The following is a 16535-nucleotide window of genomic DNA, read 5'->3' on the forward strand; positions in this document are numbered from 1 at the left end:
ACAATAGGAGAACTATCAGAGAAAGGAACAAGTCAGTAACTATTCATTTTCGGAGAGAGCTTCTACTTTACATTACTATAACTGCCCCAAGAAGAAGATCAAACTCATCTTGTTCTTATGGGTTCAAAGTTCATAAATAATGTTGACTAAAGTGGACGTAGGTCATCCTTTTTGGGTTGAACCACTATAAATCTTTGTCTCATTCATTTATTACTGCATTTATTTCTCTTTCCTTTAGCTCACTATTCATCATTAAGATCTGTTATGAAGTATTACACACAAAACAACTATTCAATTATTGCTTTGTGCAAGTTGACCAAAAAATGAGTCCACATTTTGGTGATTTCATTGAGAGAGTGTGTCTAAGAGTGAGATATTCTCACCTACCACCCAAGGTGGCCCACCCCCTCGCTGGTCATGGCACCTAGGCGTGGTCCAGCAAAAGAGAATGGCATTGCAGTCCCACCAAATCCTCGTTCTCTGAGGAATGTCGAGGAACCTCGTGAGAACCTGGATGAAGGCAATGGCGACCACATCACCCAATAGCCCGAGGTGACATAGGAGGACGTCGCCACCCTAAGATAAGAGATGGTACAGTTGCGCGCCATGAACGTTGCTGTTGTAGTTGAGATGGATTTCGTGCAATAGGACATGGAGCAACGCCAACGAAAGGTGACCCTCGCCTTCGGGACGACAGTACGCATGGAAGTAAGCCATTGCCAAGCTCCTTCAGGGAAGCCCCATGTCTTGGATGGAGAAGGAGTGGAGCAATCAACTTCTCGTCACTCTAGAAGCATAACCAATCCCAAAAGATCCCAGTCCCAGGCGAAACTGTTGGGAATTGTGCCCTTTAATATGTGTTGAACAATGTTTTATGAAATAAATAATTAAGATGAATTTTTGCATATATTGATTGCTTATTATTATTATTAGAATAATATTATATGAATATCAGAAAATTCCAAATTCGTTATTGTGACTACAATCTTGTATTGGTACAAGAGGATTAAGGTTGTAGGGAACGAATTTAAATAGTTTGGAGTAAAACAAAGTTATATGGAATCTTTGGTTTAAATATTGTAAGTACGGTTCACTAGTATTATGATGCATGTAATATAGATCCGGATTACTGATGTAGTAGGACGTCTTAGTGGAGGTACTTTGTATAAAGTGGCTATACATGAATGGGACTCGATATGTTATTAATACTTAACTAAATATTGTTTGTTTTATAAGTATTAATTAAACATATCAATAAGATGATCATATACAAATTGATCTTAATTCTGAAGTTATTATGAACTCATGTTTATGTCATTTGGGTTTCTTTGATTCACTTGTTATGGTTTGTCAAAACGATCAGGCTGAAAACTTTTGTTTTGGGAACTCATTGGAATAAATGGTTGGGGACATAATATACAAATATGGAATCTATACCTTTCTGAGAGAATTGAATAATGGTTTTCTTAAGGGTTATCTCTTGGAACTGAAAGGTTATTGAGCTCAAATTCATAAATCGATTTATGAATTAACCTGCAATAATAAAGTTAATGGTACTTAAGGAAACAAGATATAATCAAAGAGGTAAAAAAATATCTTATCCATACTTTAATTATTAACCATTAATAGATGATTGAATTGTATGTAATGATTAAATCGATGGACCCTTTTTATATTTAAAAAGTACTCAATAAATAAATGTCTATAATTACAAAAGTGCAGTATCATATTTTTAGTGGAATAATATTGAGATTATTAAATTAAGGTTACTATATTAAAGATTTTTAATCAATAATCTAAATTTATTGGAACTTGAAATTATAGGTCCATAGGTTCTCGATGTGGCTCTATCAACACTATTCAAGGTAAGAGTTAAACAGGGAAAAATCAAGAAAATGACATATTTGGAATAAATTTGTTCTTCGAGATCAAATATGTAAATGAAAAAAATTAATAAATTAATATATTACTTTTTGAAATTATTTTTTAATTAAAATGGTATTTTTGAAATTGACATTTAAATATTTAAGATAATTAATTTTGAATTAATTATTTTTATTTATTTAAATAATGTGAAAAGATAATTCAAATCATTCAAAATTGGTTTAAATTGATTTAAAAATTATTCATTAATTAATATGATAAGATTAGTTATCAGGTTTAGATACTTTTAATAAATGATTATTAAATAAAAGTAGTTAAGACACATATTCTTGAAAAGGGATATGCTACACGCCAATCAAAGTGTTAACATTGTTGTGGATACCAAAAATCCATACTAAAAGAAAAAATACATGATCCCGTATTGAAATGAGTAAGGGTCTGCGAACGTGAAAGAATTGACCCAATGAGCAACACAAGCTAAGTTATAGAGTTTGGGCTAGCCTAGAGCCTAAGGCCTAAATGCTCATATGAGGATGGGCCACATTGCACAAAATAACCTCTATAAAAGCCAAAAGAAAACGTAACACACTCCCGAGGTAGTCCCAAGAGAACACGGATCAAATGATGGAATCTTTGATCCTCATGATAGTGGCTACATCCTAGACATGCCCATCTCGCACATATGCACCACGCCTCGCGAGGCAGCTCGCGCACCTATGGGCCTCGCCGAGGCGCCGTCTCACGCAGGTGCTCCAGCAGCCTCGCCCAGGCAACGTCTCGCGCAGGTGCTCCAGCAGCCTCGCCCAGGCAGTGTCTCGTGCAGGTGCTCTAGCAGCCTCGCCCAGGTAGCGTCTCGAGCAGATGCTCCAGCAGCCTCACCCAGGAAGCATCTCGCGCAGGTGCTCCAGAACCCTCGCCCAGGCAGCGTCTCGCGTAGGTGCTCTAGCAGCCTTGCCCAGGCAGCGTCTCTCGCAGGTGCTCCAGCAGCCTCGCCCAGGCAGCATCTCGCGCAGGTGCTCCAGCAGCCTCGCCCAGGCAGCGTCTCGCGCAGGTGCTCCAGCAGCCTCGCCCAGGCAGCATCTTGCGTAAGTGCTCCACCAGCCTCGGCTAGGCGCCGTCTCGCTCAGGTGCTCCAGCAACCTCGCCCAGGTAGCGTCTCGCGCGGGAGCACCAACAGGCCTCGCGCCTCATGCAGCCACGGCCCCTGCCTCGCCCAGGTGCCATCTCGTGCAAGTGCACCAATGGCATCGCGCATGAGCCTCGCGCCAAGTAAGGTGCACCCTGCCTCGTCCATATGCCACGCACCACCATGGTCTCGCGGCTCCCATGGCCTCACACCACCATGGTTTCGCGGCCCCCCAAGATGCCTCGTACCACCATGGTCTCGCGGCTCCCATGGCCCCGCACCACCATGGTCTTGCGGCTCCCATGGCCTCGCACCACCATGGTCCTGTGGCCCCCAAGGTGCCTCGCACCACCATGGTCTCGCGCCTCGCATACTCGTATGGGGTCTAAGACCTCTAGAAGGAGCGTACGAGGAGCAATAGGAGAGACCCAAGAACTATTTGTTATCAAGCCAGTAGTGGTGTAGATGACTGAGTATATCGTTCATGTTAACACGCAAGCTTTCCTACACTTAGTAGAACAGGGGATAGCTTTGAGCAGATACATGCCTTGGAGATGCGAGAATAACCATCAGGTACAAAGCACCTGTACGTGTACGGGTGCAGGACGTACAACCACGAGGAGGACAGAAGCGTGACCCTGACATCTATATAACACAAGTAGTGGAGGTATGGATTTGTACAGAGAGTGGAAGCACTACATGCATGCCTCTGACTATGTACCAGGGCGACACCATGACCTTCTGCTCCACCACGACCTATGCCACTACCCTGACAATGTACCTATGTACAATCTTGTCCCCTGGGACCACAATGTATGAGGAGCCATTAGAGCTCCAATATAAATAGATCATCACCCCTCCAGAAAAGGGGTTGGAAAACTCATTGTACACTCAGGCTATTAAGCAATGTACAAAGGCTCACTCTATTTTGGATCTGTGTTTACTTTTCCGTAAGTTTATTCTAAGTTCTTATCTAAATATCTCCATACATATCTTTGAGTTTTCTGATCTAATTTGGTTGATGAGATTTCACAACCAACAGTTTGGCACCGTCTGTGGGAAGAACAAGCATCAAGCCTACGTTCTTTCATCAATTCCAACAAAGAAAGATGCTAAGGTGTTCAAAACGCTTACGGAAACTACATGAAGATGAGGTTCACCTTGACGGAGAACAAAGGAGGGATTCCAGGGAAAACCCTCCTCCATCTGGGCATGGAGATATGCCGGTGGAATGTCCTCCCCCAAGGGAGGGGAAGGAGACATCATCCCCGACTGTCCGTCCCAACGGAGGTCACTCAAAGCCGCCAGTGTACCCACATCCTCGGTCCCGGGTGGAACCATGCCCGAGCCGCCAAGACCCGGGTCCCTCGACACACAGGCCAGGCAAAAGTCCCCGAGTATGCTCAGTGAGTTCTAGCTCAAGGACTCGCTTCTACAAGGAGGAGATTCGAGAGTTACATAAAAAGACTCGAAGGCTAGAAACCACATTAGAGAACGTGCAGGAGGTTTTAAACGACCTCCTGCAGGGAAAGTTGAGCATACCCCTTCTGAAGCGTAAAGAGAAAGAGCGTGAAAAAGGGGAAAAAATTGTCTCCTTAGACAATGGGAGAACCTGACTTTCCACCAGCAACACTCCCGAGACAAAGTACTATGAAGGACTTAAGCCGACGAAATACCCCCAGGAGCAAAGGCGGAGGGACGACGATGGTCATAAGAATGAAGCAGAAGTCACCTCAAAAGAGGCGCCCCCTGGCCTAAGAGAAGAGCTACATGGGAAGAGGTCAAAAATAAAAAATACACCCCCCACGGCTCCCCGAGGAACACAACCAAAGCAAGGGTTTGGTCTGAGAACCTGCAAGACTCCTTAACCAAAAAGAGGAGGGAGCTAGACATAAAAATGCAAGGCCCTAAGGGCAAGATTATCACCACACCTGGGGGGCACAAAGGTGATGAAGAATTTGACCATGATTCGCCCTTCACAAGGGAGATCCAGGCTGAGAAAATTCCCGCCAACCTCAGAGAGCCTCGCATGGCCCCGTACGAAGGTACTATGGACCCAAAGTATCACCTAGAATCCTTCAATAACTTGATGAGTTTAAGATGGGTCAACAGCAGAGCAAAATGCCATTTCTTTGTTGTTACACTTAAAGGTGTTGCGTACAAGTGGTTCAAGAGGTTAAGGCCAGGAACAATCAGATCATGGCAGCAATTCTCTGGTGAATTTCTTCAGCAGCACCATGCCGTCTGTGATTATGTTATGCCGAGTACCAGCCTCGCTAACATAAAGCAAGGCGAAAATGAAAGTTTGAAGAACTATATCCATAGGTTCAATATGGAAGCAACAAAGGTGGGGGATTTAACCAAATCAGAGCTCAAGATGGCTATTACAGCTGGAGTTCGTCTAGGAAGCAAGTTATGGGGTAACATGCTCAAAATAGAAGTTTCGAATTTAGATGACTTCTTCGAAAGAGCACAGAAGTACATACGTGTGGAAGAGGGCCATAAGAACTCGCATGTTGAAGAAAGCGAACCTTCCTCCAGTCACCCCACTACCAATACGTCTGAAGATTCCATATAGAAGGGGACGTCGTGCTAGAAGGGTTGCTGACCAAGTTTAAAGTTGGACAAGGACCATCTAACCATAAAAGTCCCGACCCGAGAGGAGATCACCTCAAAAATTGTAAAAGGGTCTCAAAGTAGGCGCTTGCAAAAAGGGTCTCAAAGTAGACGCTTGCTAAAAGGGTCTCAAAGTAGATGCTTGCGAAAGGGGTCTCAAAGTAGACGCTTGCAAAAAGGGTCTCAAAGTATACTCTTGCAAAAAGGGTCTCAAAGTAGCTTGCTAAAAGGGTCTCAAAGTAGACGCTTGCAAAAAGGGTCTCAAAGTAGACGCTTGCAAAAAGAATCTCAAAGTAGACGCTCGCAAAAAGGGTCTTAAAGTAGACGTTTGCCAAAAAAGGGTCTCAACGAAGACGCTTGCAAAAAGGGTCTCAACGAAGACGCTTGCAAAAATAGTACTATGCCTAATGACGAGAAGGACACTTCTCGCAAGAAATAATAAGCACGTGCCAAAATATATAAAAAGATAACTAGAACCCAATGTGTCAACATATCCTTATAGATATAATTAAGGTGCACCAAAGAGAGACCTATCGAACCCCTTCGCATGGGCTCAAAAGGACCTCAAGCATAATAATAATAATAAAAAAAATAAAGAGAAGAGTCTACAAGAATGCCTAAAGGCCTCCCTATAGACTGGGGGGCAAGTGTGGATACCAAAAATCTACACCAAAAGAAAAAATGCACGATCCCGTATTGAAATGAGTAAGGGTCTGCGAACATGAAAGAATTGACCCAACGAGCAACATAAGCTAAGTTATAGAGTTCGGGCTAGCCTAGAGCCTAAGGCCTAAATGCTCATATGAGGATGGGCCACATTGCACAAAATAACCTCTATAGAAGCCAAAAGAAAACGTAACACACTCCCGAGGTAGTCCCAAGAGACCACAGATCAAATGATGGAATCTTCGATCCTCATGATAGTGGCTACATCCTAGACATGCCCATCTCGCACATATGCACCATGCTGCACCACACCTCGCGAGACTGCCTGCGCACCAATGGCCTCGCCCAGGCGCCGTCTTACGCAGGTGCTTCAGCAGCCTTGCCCAGGTAGCGTCTCGCGCAGGCAGCGTCTCACGCAGGTGCTCCAGCAGCGTCTCGCGCGGGTGCACCAACAGGCCTCGCGCCTCACGCAGCCACGGCCCTTGCCTCGCCCAGGTTCCATCTCGTGCAAGTGCACCAGTGGCGTCGCCCATGAGCCTCACGCCAAGTGAGGTGCGCCCCGCCTCATCCATATGCCACACACCACCATGGTCTCGTGACTCCGATGGCCTCGCACCACCATGATCCCGCGCCCTCCGAAGGTGCCTTATACCACCATGGTCTCGCGGCTCCCATGGCCCTACACCACCATGATCTTGCGGCTCCCATGGCCTCACACCACCATGGTCCTGCGGCCCCCAAGGTGCCTCGCACCACCATGGTCTCGCGCCTCGCATACTCGTATGGGGTCTAAGACCTCTAGAAGGAGCGTACGAGGAGCAATAGGAGAGACCCAAGAACTATTTGTTATCAAGCCAGTAGTGGTGTAGATGACTGAGTATATCGTTCATGTTAACACGCAAGCTTTCCTACACTTAGTAGAACAGGGGATAGCTTTGAGCAGATACATTCCTTGGAGATGCGAGAAAAACCATCAGGTACAAAGCACCCGTACGTGTACGGGTGCAGGACGTACCCTGACATCTGTATAACACAAGTAGTGGAGGTATGGATTTGTACAGAGAGTGGAAGCACTACATGGATGCCTCTAACTATGTACCAGGCCGACGACATGACCTTCTGCTCCACCACGACCTGTGCCACTACCCTGACAATGTACCTATGTACAATCTTGTCCCCTGGGACCACAATGTATGAGGAGCCATTAGAACTCCAATATAAATAGATCATCACCCCTCCAGAAAAGGGATTGGAAAACTCATTGTACACTCAGGCTATTAAGCAATATACAAAGACTCACTCTATTGTGGACCTGTGTTTACTTTTCCTTAAGTTTATTCTAAGTTCTTATCTAAATATCTCCATACATATATTTGAGTTTTCTAATCTAATTTGGTTGACGAGATTTCACCGTCAACAATTGTGATTGACGTGTGACTAGGTCCAAGACCAATCTTGGATATTTTTTTTATTTAATTATTTAATAATTGGTTTATAATTTGAATTTTGAATTTATTATTCTTTTATAAATCTATCTTATAAAAAATTAGTTTTAAGAAGCAAATATAAGATTCTAGAGAATCCTAAGTCTTTCACACAGAGAAAAAAATATATCATAATATTTTTCCTATCCCTAAAATTTGTCTCAGACTTTAAAATTCCAAGATCTCATGTGGTGACAATATCTTGTGAATCAGAAAATTCCCACCATAATTCTACGTGCCCACACACATCTTGAGGTGTAGAGTTACATCTTGGAAGATCTTGGTCTAAGTATTTTGGAGGTTGCTTTGGATTGGATGTTCATTGGAGATACAAAAAAATAGCAAGGATTCTTGATAGATCTACAATTGGTAAATCTTTATATTTTTCCATCTCATGGATTAATGTTTGAATATTAATGGATTCGGTTATTTAAAGTTTGTTTAAATTTATTTTTTTGAAATCCATAGGCCCACCTCCCCGTGCATTCAGCTGCGCACATGGTACACCAGTTACCAACAGGAACGACCTCTTCAACCTCCAAACAAAGGAGGATACCTACCGTACCACGCACGGGGCCATGGAGAAAGAGTGAAACCCAGGAATGAGCCTGACGTGCATAGACACCTAAACGACTGATGAGGAGACACTCAAGGTCAAAACACGGTGAGCCAAGGTAATTTGTGTGACCATATGAACGCTCGAAGGGAAGAGTGAGGAGACCGCCATAGGCAATCCCCAGTCGCCAATGCTCAAGAGGTTCCAGTCGTAGATGGCCGAGATGTCCCAGTCGCCAATGATTCAATTCTTTCCCAAATTGAGGAATTGAGAAGGGCGATTATGGAGATGAGCGGGACCAAGAATGGTGAGCACACTTTGAATCCAAGAGAGGTGAGCCCATTCTCTCTCGCCATGATGCACAATTACCTCACAACTTTATGATGTCATTGGTGAAGACCTATGAAAATTCAGATGGAGATTCACAAGGTGTCAAAAACGCAAAGCAATGGTTTTGGAAGTACCATCCTATATCCATTGTCTCCTGGGAACAACTCACTCTAGACTTCTACCAGCAGTTCTATGGTGCATGCGCCCATCCTCGTGAAGCTAACCACCTCGCCAACCTCAAGCAGGGCAAGAGGGAGATTTTGAAGGACTATATCATGAATTTCCAAGAAGAAGCCACTCGCACCAAGACAGTTGGAAATAAGGGGTGGCAAATGGCGATCATGTCCGACCTCAAAGTCTAGAGTCCTTTGTGAAACAACTTGAACAAGAAGGCTACCAGTTCGATGCATGATTTCTTGGACCACAGAGATAAGTTCATCAAGCTAGATGAGGTGGTGAAGAATGTAGACCCAGCAAAGGCTGACAACCATGGTCGAAGAAGTGGCAAGGATGGGAAGGGTAGCGAGAAAAATAGTTACGAGAAGAGAGTGAGCAGTCACCAAGTATCCCACAAGCAAGGGCAAGACTAGAAGAAACCATAGTAGGAGGGAAGACAACTCACATACGAGTAGCGCTTCACCAACTACATTGCCTTGGCCCAGACACATGAAGACATCTGCATAGAGACCGAGGACCATGAGCCATATAGAAAGCCTATTTTGATAAAGAAGGATCCAAGAAGATGCGACCAAACCAAGTATTGTCGCTACCACAAGGACCATGGCCATGACACTAAAGAATGTCGTCAAATTAAGGACGAGATAGAATTCCTGGTCAGAAAGGGACATATGGCATGTTTCGTCGATCGCCGCCAAGGCAAGAACCAGAACGATGGCTGAAATGACGGGAGACAAAGGCAGTGGTTGTCGCCAAACCGGTCGCGATCACGGTCGCCAACCCATGTAGGCGAGGTGCCAAAAGTGATAGCTATTGTTGTCACAATTTGTGGAGGACCGCACCTCATGGGGGATAGTAGCAAGTGTCGAAAGAGGTATGCACATGAACTGCGACATCAGACAAACGAAGTGATGACAAATGAAGAGAGACTAAGCAAGGTCTCACGGATGGAAGACCAAGGCATCTCCTTCACCAGCGAAGGCTCAAGACACGTTCACTACCCGCACAACGATCCCATTGTCATCGCAACTGAGACCTCAAACCTAAAGGTGCTACGAGTTCTAGTTGACAACGGCAGTTTCATCAACATCCTGTACAAGTCATGCATGGACAAAATGAAATTGTCCATTCGTGACCTCGCACTGTGCTCAACCACGATCTATGGGTTCAATGGCGAGGGCTTGGCCCCTATTGGATCTATCAAGCTCCTGGTGACTCTAGGCGATCCCCCTTAGAGAGAAACTTTCATGGAGACGTTCCTGGTCATCGACTGCCCGTTGGCGTACAACATCGTGCTAGGACATCCAATACTCATTGATTTGTGTGCCATAACATCCATTTGGCACCTCATCATTAAGTTCCCGACAAGAGAAGGTATCGACTGCGTAAGTGTAAACCAGGGAGAGGCACGTGAATGCTATAATGTGTTGACCAAAGAGTTCAAGGTATAAATGAATTATTCGATGAGAAGACTATCACGAAGTTAGAGAAAAGTTTGATAGGCGAGGCTGAGATTGGCGAGGCCGAGATTGGCAAGGCCACAGAAATATGTGTCGTGGGAGGAGAGGCCTCGATGGGCTAGGCCACCCCTGGCAAGGTCACAAATGGCAAGCGCAAAGACGTCGTTGCCAATGATGGCAACCATGGTGACAATGTCGCTGCCAACGACGACCCAAGTCCAAACACTTTATGAAACAAGACCCAAAGTGGGGAGGAGCTGGATCCTCGCTTTGGGGATGAAGAGAGACTGATTGGACCGGTCGAAGAGCTCGAAGAAGTAGAATTGAAGGATGGTGACCCCACTCGAAAGGTGAGGGTTGGGAAAAACTTGAGTAGCGACGTGAATGCTAACTTGATTAATTTCTTGTAGAAAAACCAAGGCGTCTTCGCTTGGTCCCACAAAGACATGGTAGGCATTAGTTCGTCGGTCATAAGCCACGTTCTGAACATAGACCTGAAGGCAATCCCAGTCCGCTAGAAGCGATGGTCCCTAAACACTAAGAGGTATGAAGTGATGAAAGCAGAAGTGAAGAAGTTGGAAGAGAATGGTTTTATTCAAAAGTCTTTCTATCCCCTATGGGTTGCTAACCTGGTGCTTGTGCGAAAATTGAACAGAACCTAGAGAGTGTGTATCGACTTTAACGACCTCAAAAAAGTGTGCCCCAAGGATTGCTTTCCGCTCCCTCGGATTGACCAACTCGTTGACGCCACCTCTGAACACGAGTTGTTGTCATTCATGGACGCCTACTCTAGATATAATCAAATAGTGATTGATCCCCAGATGAAGAGCACACATCATTCATCACAAACATTGGCATGTATTGCTACAGGTTCATGCCCTTCAGCTTAAAGAACGCTGAATCCAACTACCAGCGACTAGTCAATAAGTTATTCAAGGAACAAATCCAAGGACTATGGAGATTTACGTCAATGATATGCTAGTAAAGTCCACGAAGGCTGGGGGCACGTAGCTAACCTTGAAGAAGCTTTCACCATTATTCACCGGTACAACATGAAGCTGAACCCACATAAAAGTTTATTTGGGATCGCCTCTAGGAAGTTCCTGGGGTATATTGTTAACTCTAGAGGAATCGAAGCAAACCGAGCCAAGATCAAGGCCCTCGACAATAAAGGATCAAGCCCTCAGTGATGTCATAGTCGAATGTAATTGGCGACCAGATGAGATGGACTACAACCAACGACCGAAAGAAGACTATTGACAAGTTTATCTGGATGGTGCCACCAACGAACACAATGTCGAGGCAAGCCTAATCTTAGTAACCCCTGAAGGCCATTGTATCCATTGCGCACTGAGGTTTGGTTTTGGTGAGACAAACAATGAAGCAGAGTATGAGGCGCTATTAACGGAATTGCGCATGGCAAAGGAGTTGAAAGCTAAGTGCCTAACGATCTGAAGCGACTCGTAGCTGGTGGTCAACCAAATCCTAGGTGAGTACAATGCTCGCAGACTATGCATTAGCACCTCCCTCAACAAAGCCAAAGAAATGCTTGCCCATTTCGATCGCTACACGATCGAACAGGTCCCTAGAGAGAAAAACTCCAACGTTGATGCATTAGGGAAGTTAGCGAGCGCAAGAGATGCGAAGACCCTAATTTTGTTCCAATCAAGTTCTTAGCAGTGCCAAGCATTAGCATTGCCACTGACGATGCCATTGGCAACCGCACCTTTGGCGGCCTTGCCATCGGCGACCACGCCGTTGGCGACGCCGCCAGTGGCGATCACATCACCTCAATGCTAATTGATGTAGAAGAAACATGGATGACCCCCATCATCAAATATCTAAGTGATGGTGTCCTCCCATCGGATCGTAACTTGGCAAGGAAGTTGATTTACTAAGCACCCCATTATGTCATGCGAGATGGTCGCCTATACCAAAGGGGACATTCAATGCCACTACTATGATGTGTTACTAAGGTGGAGGCCCAAACCTTGTTGTAAGAGGTTCACGAAGGATTTTTTTGGCGACCATGCCAGGGGGTAGAGCCTCTCAAAAAGGATACTTCGGCAAGGTTACTTTTGGCCAACCATGAACGATGACTCCATGGAGTACATAAGAAGGTGCGAAAAGTGCCAAAGGTTTGCCAAAATCCTGAGAGCCCCTCAGAATGAACTGCAGAAGATGTAGTGCCCATGACCTTTCATAGTGTGGGGGATCAACTTGATAGGCCAACTTCCTACAGGCCAGGGCAGACTCAAGTATGTAGTGGTCATCGTTGACTATTTCACTAAGTGCTGTGAGGCAAAGCCACTGGCGACCATCACTTCCAAGAAAATATTGGAATTTATCATCAAGAACATCATTTGTCATTACAGGTTGCCATATTGTGTCCGACAATGGAACTCAATTTGACAGCGAACACTTAACAAGCTTTTGTGTCCTCCATGGAATAGTGAATAGATTTTCAGTAGTGACACACCCCCAAGAGAATGGAAAAGTAGAGGCCTTCAACAAGACCCTCAAAGATACTCTGAAAAAGCACCTAGAGGAAGCGAAAGGAGCTTGGCCAGACAAACTTTCAGAGGCACTATGGTCCTACAGGACCACAGCTCAAACTTCTACCGGCCACATGCCCTTCGCGCTCGCCTATGGATGCAAGGCCATGCTGCTTGTTGGAGTATACATCCCGTCGCACAGAAGAATGAACTACGATCAAAGGTAGAATGGGGCATTTCTTGTCGAGTCCCTATATCTCATTGAAGAAAGGGTGGAGCAAGCTAACTTGATAAAGGAAGCCTACCAACAAAGGGTGGCTTGCTACTTCAATGCTTGGGTCAAGGACAGAAATTTATCCATTGGCGACCTCATCCTGTGTCGCGTCTTCCTCAATACGCAAGACCCATCTATCGAGGTCCTAAGTCCGAATTGGGAGGGGGCCTACTTGGTATATGGAGTCACGCAACTAGGAAAGCATAAGCTAGCAAGGCTCAATGGCAAGGCAGTTCTGAGGCATTGGAATGGAGAACACTTGAAGAAGTACTACCAGTAATAAAGCCAATGCCTCAATTTTTGTAATAAAAAACTAGACTTCAGGCGATCCCTCTTAATATCATTATTTTGTGCTTTTGGGCGTCACTTTTTAGTGACCTCCATGTAATGGTCCGTAGGCCACAACTAATGGGAATCAAAATAGACATCATTTGGACAGTCTTGATTTCTCTAAGTCCCCTATAAGGTCTAATATTGAATGGCAAAACAAGTTGAGTTAGGCCAGCCGATTAAGAGAAAGTGACAATTTACAAAGAACGTAAGGGACCGCGACCTTGTCTCAGGTCCGATCGTGGGAACATGAGAGATATTGTAGGCGGACGGGTTGAACATAAGAAACTTGCCCTTCATGGTAGCCACTACAGGCGATCATAATAAATAAGCAATTAGCTTGAATTTCATGAGAGTCGTTACAGGCGCAATAGTGGCCCCTCGCAGATCTCCCCGTCAATTAGAGGGTCGGTCGCACACAAGTGACCAAGCTCTCTAGCTCTCCTAGTCACTTGGGGGCATAAGGGATATTGTAACGCCCTAGATAACAAATACCTTTACACTGTATATTTGAAATAGTGCAAGACTTGCTAATCAAGTCATTTGAACAAAAATGTGATCCTAAGGTCAATCATCAGGTTAGGGTTAAAAGATTTTGATTATAAATGGTTAATTTTCATTAAAAATGGATGTTTAATACATGGGATCCCAAAAATAGGGCATAAGTGATAATTTACAATCTCCAAAAGATAATACAACCAAAAGCCACTCTAATGGAAAAACACAAGTTTTAGGGCTCTGTCCCTGCATTTTCCCTCGGCCGTGGCGGACGAGCAGCTATGTACACTTCACCCCCAGAGCTCTCCAACTTATGGTTGGTCCATCTTCCCTTTGCCTTTACTTGCACCACGTAGCACCCGTGAGCCAAGGCCCAACAAGAAAACCATAAACAAAAAGCACATAAAGCAACAATCATATTCATTCAATCTTAATTCAACTGGTTCAATTATTTAACAGAATTCAAGTATAAAATTAAACAGTGGTAAACACTTCATCTCAAATACATATCACAATCAATTACACAAATGCTTAAGGTTGGCACACTTAGGTCGAGCCCTCTGTTTATCCAGCTGACCCTGGCTCGCTTAGGCCAAGCTGCGTTTAGTACGCTTATCATCAGCCTCAGCACCCTTAGGCCGTTCATTTTCAAATAACATAACAACCGTACAATTACATATTACATGTATCCAATTATTGGGAACCTTAGTCCCGTTCACAACCACAAGGGTGCAATTTTCTTACCTCGAATTCCCGAGTAAAGAATTAAGAACGGTCCCGAGCACAATCCTCAGTCCTGAGGCTTAGCAATATACCTAGCCACAGTGTCAATGGATGATCATCAATTCATAACCCAAATAAATGTATAGGGACCTTGAATTCTACCAAACCGAGTAGTGGAAATCATCGTGAGCGCTTAGGTTCAAACCCCTGAGCCTTCCCAAGCCTAAAAACTAACCTAGGCCAAAGTTCCCTAGGCAGGTCGCGGTGCGCCCCAAGTCAAAGGCGTGGCCCCATGATTTTGGAGGGGAGATGGGCCGCGACTTGGCCCCTAGGGCCACGATGCGCCCTAAAGACAGAGAGCCCTCCCAGGGCATTCTGGGCATGTGGGTTGCGGCGCGCCCCCGCGTTCCAAGAATTTCCTTGGTTTTCTCAGCAACCTATGCAGCCATAACCTCAAAAAAAAAAAAAAAATCCTTCTAGCCACACTCCAAATCCATACCAACTTAGACTCAAGCCTAGAAAACTTACCCCTATAACCTAAGCATCATGTTCAATCCACAAACAATTTCTTACTCCCCTCTAACACCCAGAAATCAGACCCTACAATCAGTTTCATGCAAGCTCCAAGTCCCAATATCATTTCAACAAAACTCAATAATCAAAGATTGAATTATACCTGAATTGCTAGTCTAAACTCCTCAGGAACCTTTGTCAGCCTTTCACTTTGTTTTTCCCTAGCTTGAACCAACCCAAACCTAGCTTAGTCTTGAATTTCCCTTCAGCTTGCTCAAAGTCTCAACACAAGAGGGAGAGGGAGAGAAAAACGTGAGTGAGAGGAGGTGAGAGAGAGCTGAGAGTCTTCCTCTACATTCAGGTTATTCCTTAGAATTTTACTGAGTATATAACTTAATTAGAAAAGACCAAATTGCCCTTTATTATTAACCCATCCCTCCAATTACCTCTAAGGGTAGAATGGTCATTTCCCATCAGTTCCCTCTAATTCCTCAAGTGTTCCTACTATTAACCAATTAATCCCGTCGTGCCCAATTAATTACCAAATACTTATTCATTATCTAATAATCCCAAAATATTCTCCAAATTCCCAAAATACCCCCGAACTTCCCCTGAGCCAGGTATTTAAACTCCGTTGTGACTATTTCACTAATCCGCTCGCTAGGACCATCTTGATCCATATACTGCAAATATATCCACATAATAATGTGGTCTTAACAATTTATCACATATAATTACATTTATGCCCTCAACTGGCCAAAATTACAGATATGCCCTTATGAACGGTAAAGGGCCCACATGCATATTTAATACTCATAAACATGCACATAATATATTCACATAATCATATAAATCATGAATGCTACATAATCACGGCTTTAACCAATTAAACATACGTATTACCAATTATGCCCTCCCGGCACGCTAATCAGAGCACTAAGCCCTATTAGCAAATTTTGGGTCGTTATAGATATCCTGCGCATGGAACAAAATAGAGTGCATGTAAAGTTTACACAAGGTGCATACAGAATGAAGCATGCAAACATACAACAACAAAAAAGAAAAATTTAGAAACTTTTACGAAGCAACATCAAGCATGGATGAAAAATTTAAGCAGAAGTCCTCATCAATATACATCAAAATGAGGTCGAGTTAAGGCTAATGTTCATACAGACATGAGCAAAGCTCAATATAAAGAACAACAAAAATAAAGAAAAATAGCGATGAGAAGCCTATGCAGAGTCAGTGGAGCATTCACCCTCGCCAATGACACCCTTGATAAGGGCCACCTTGCTAATATGGGCCTCAATAGGTGCAACCCCCTAAACACCACCTTGATCTGGGGCATTCTCATCAGTGGCATCCTCATCAGCGACCTCAACAACGGCGTCCCCTGAACCCTT

At 44.3% G+C, this 16535-nt stretch overlaps 1 protein-coding gene across 1 annotated transcript; it reads left to right on the top strand.

Annotated features, from left to right (window-relative positions):
- Window positions 1-9066: 9066 nt before the first annotated feature.
- LOC133828424 (uncharacterized) lies at window positions 9067-13021 on the top strand. The gene is made up of 2 exons (XM_062258858.1): window positions 9067-9181; window positions 12675-13021. The coding sequence occupies exons 1-2, from the start codon at window positions 9067-9069 to the stop codon at window positions 13019-13021; spliced, it is 462 nt and encodes a 153-aa protein (XP_062114842.1).
- Window positions 13022-16535: the final 3514 nt, after the last annotated feature.

This window comes from Humulus lupulus, chromosome 1, assembly GCF_963169125.1.
Source record: "Humulus lupulus chromosome 1, drHumLupu1.1, whole genome shotgun sequence".
Classification (NCBI taxonomy): Eukaryota; Viridiplantae; Streptophyta; class Magnoliopsida; order Rosales; family Cannabaceae; genus Humulus; species Humulus lupulus.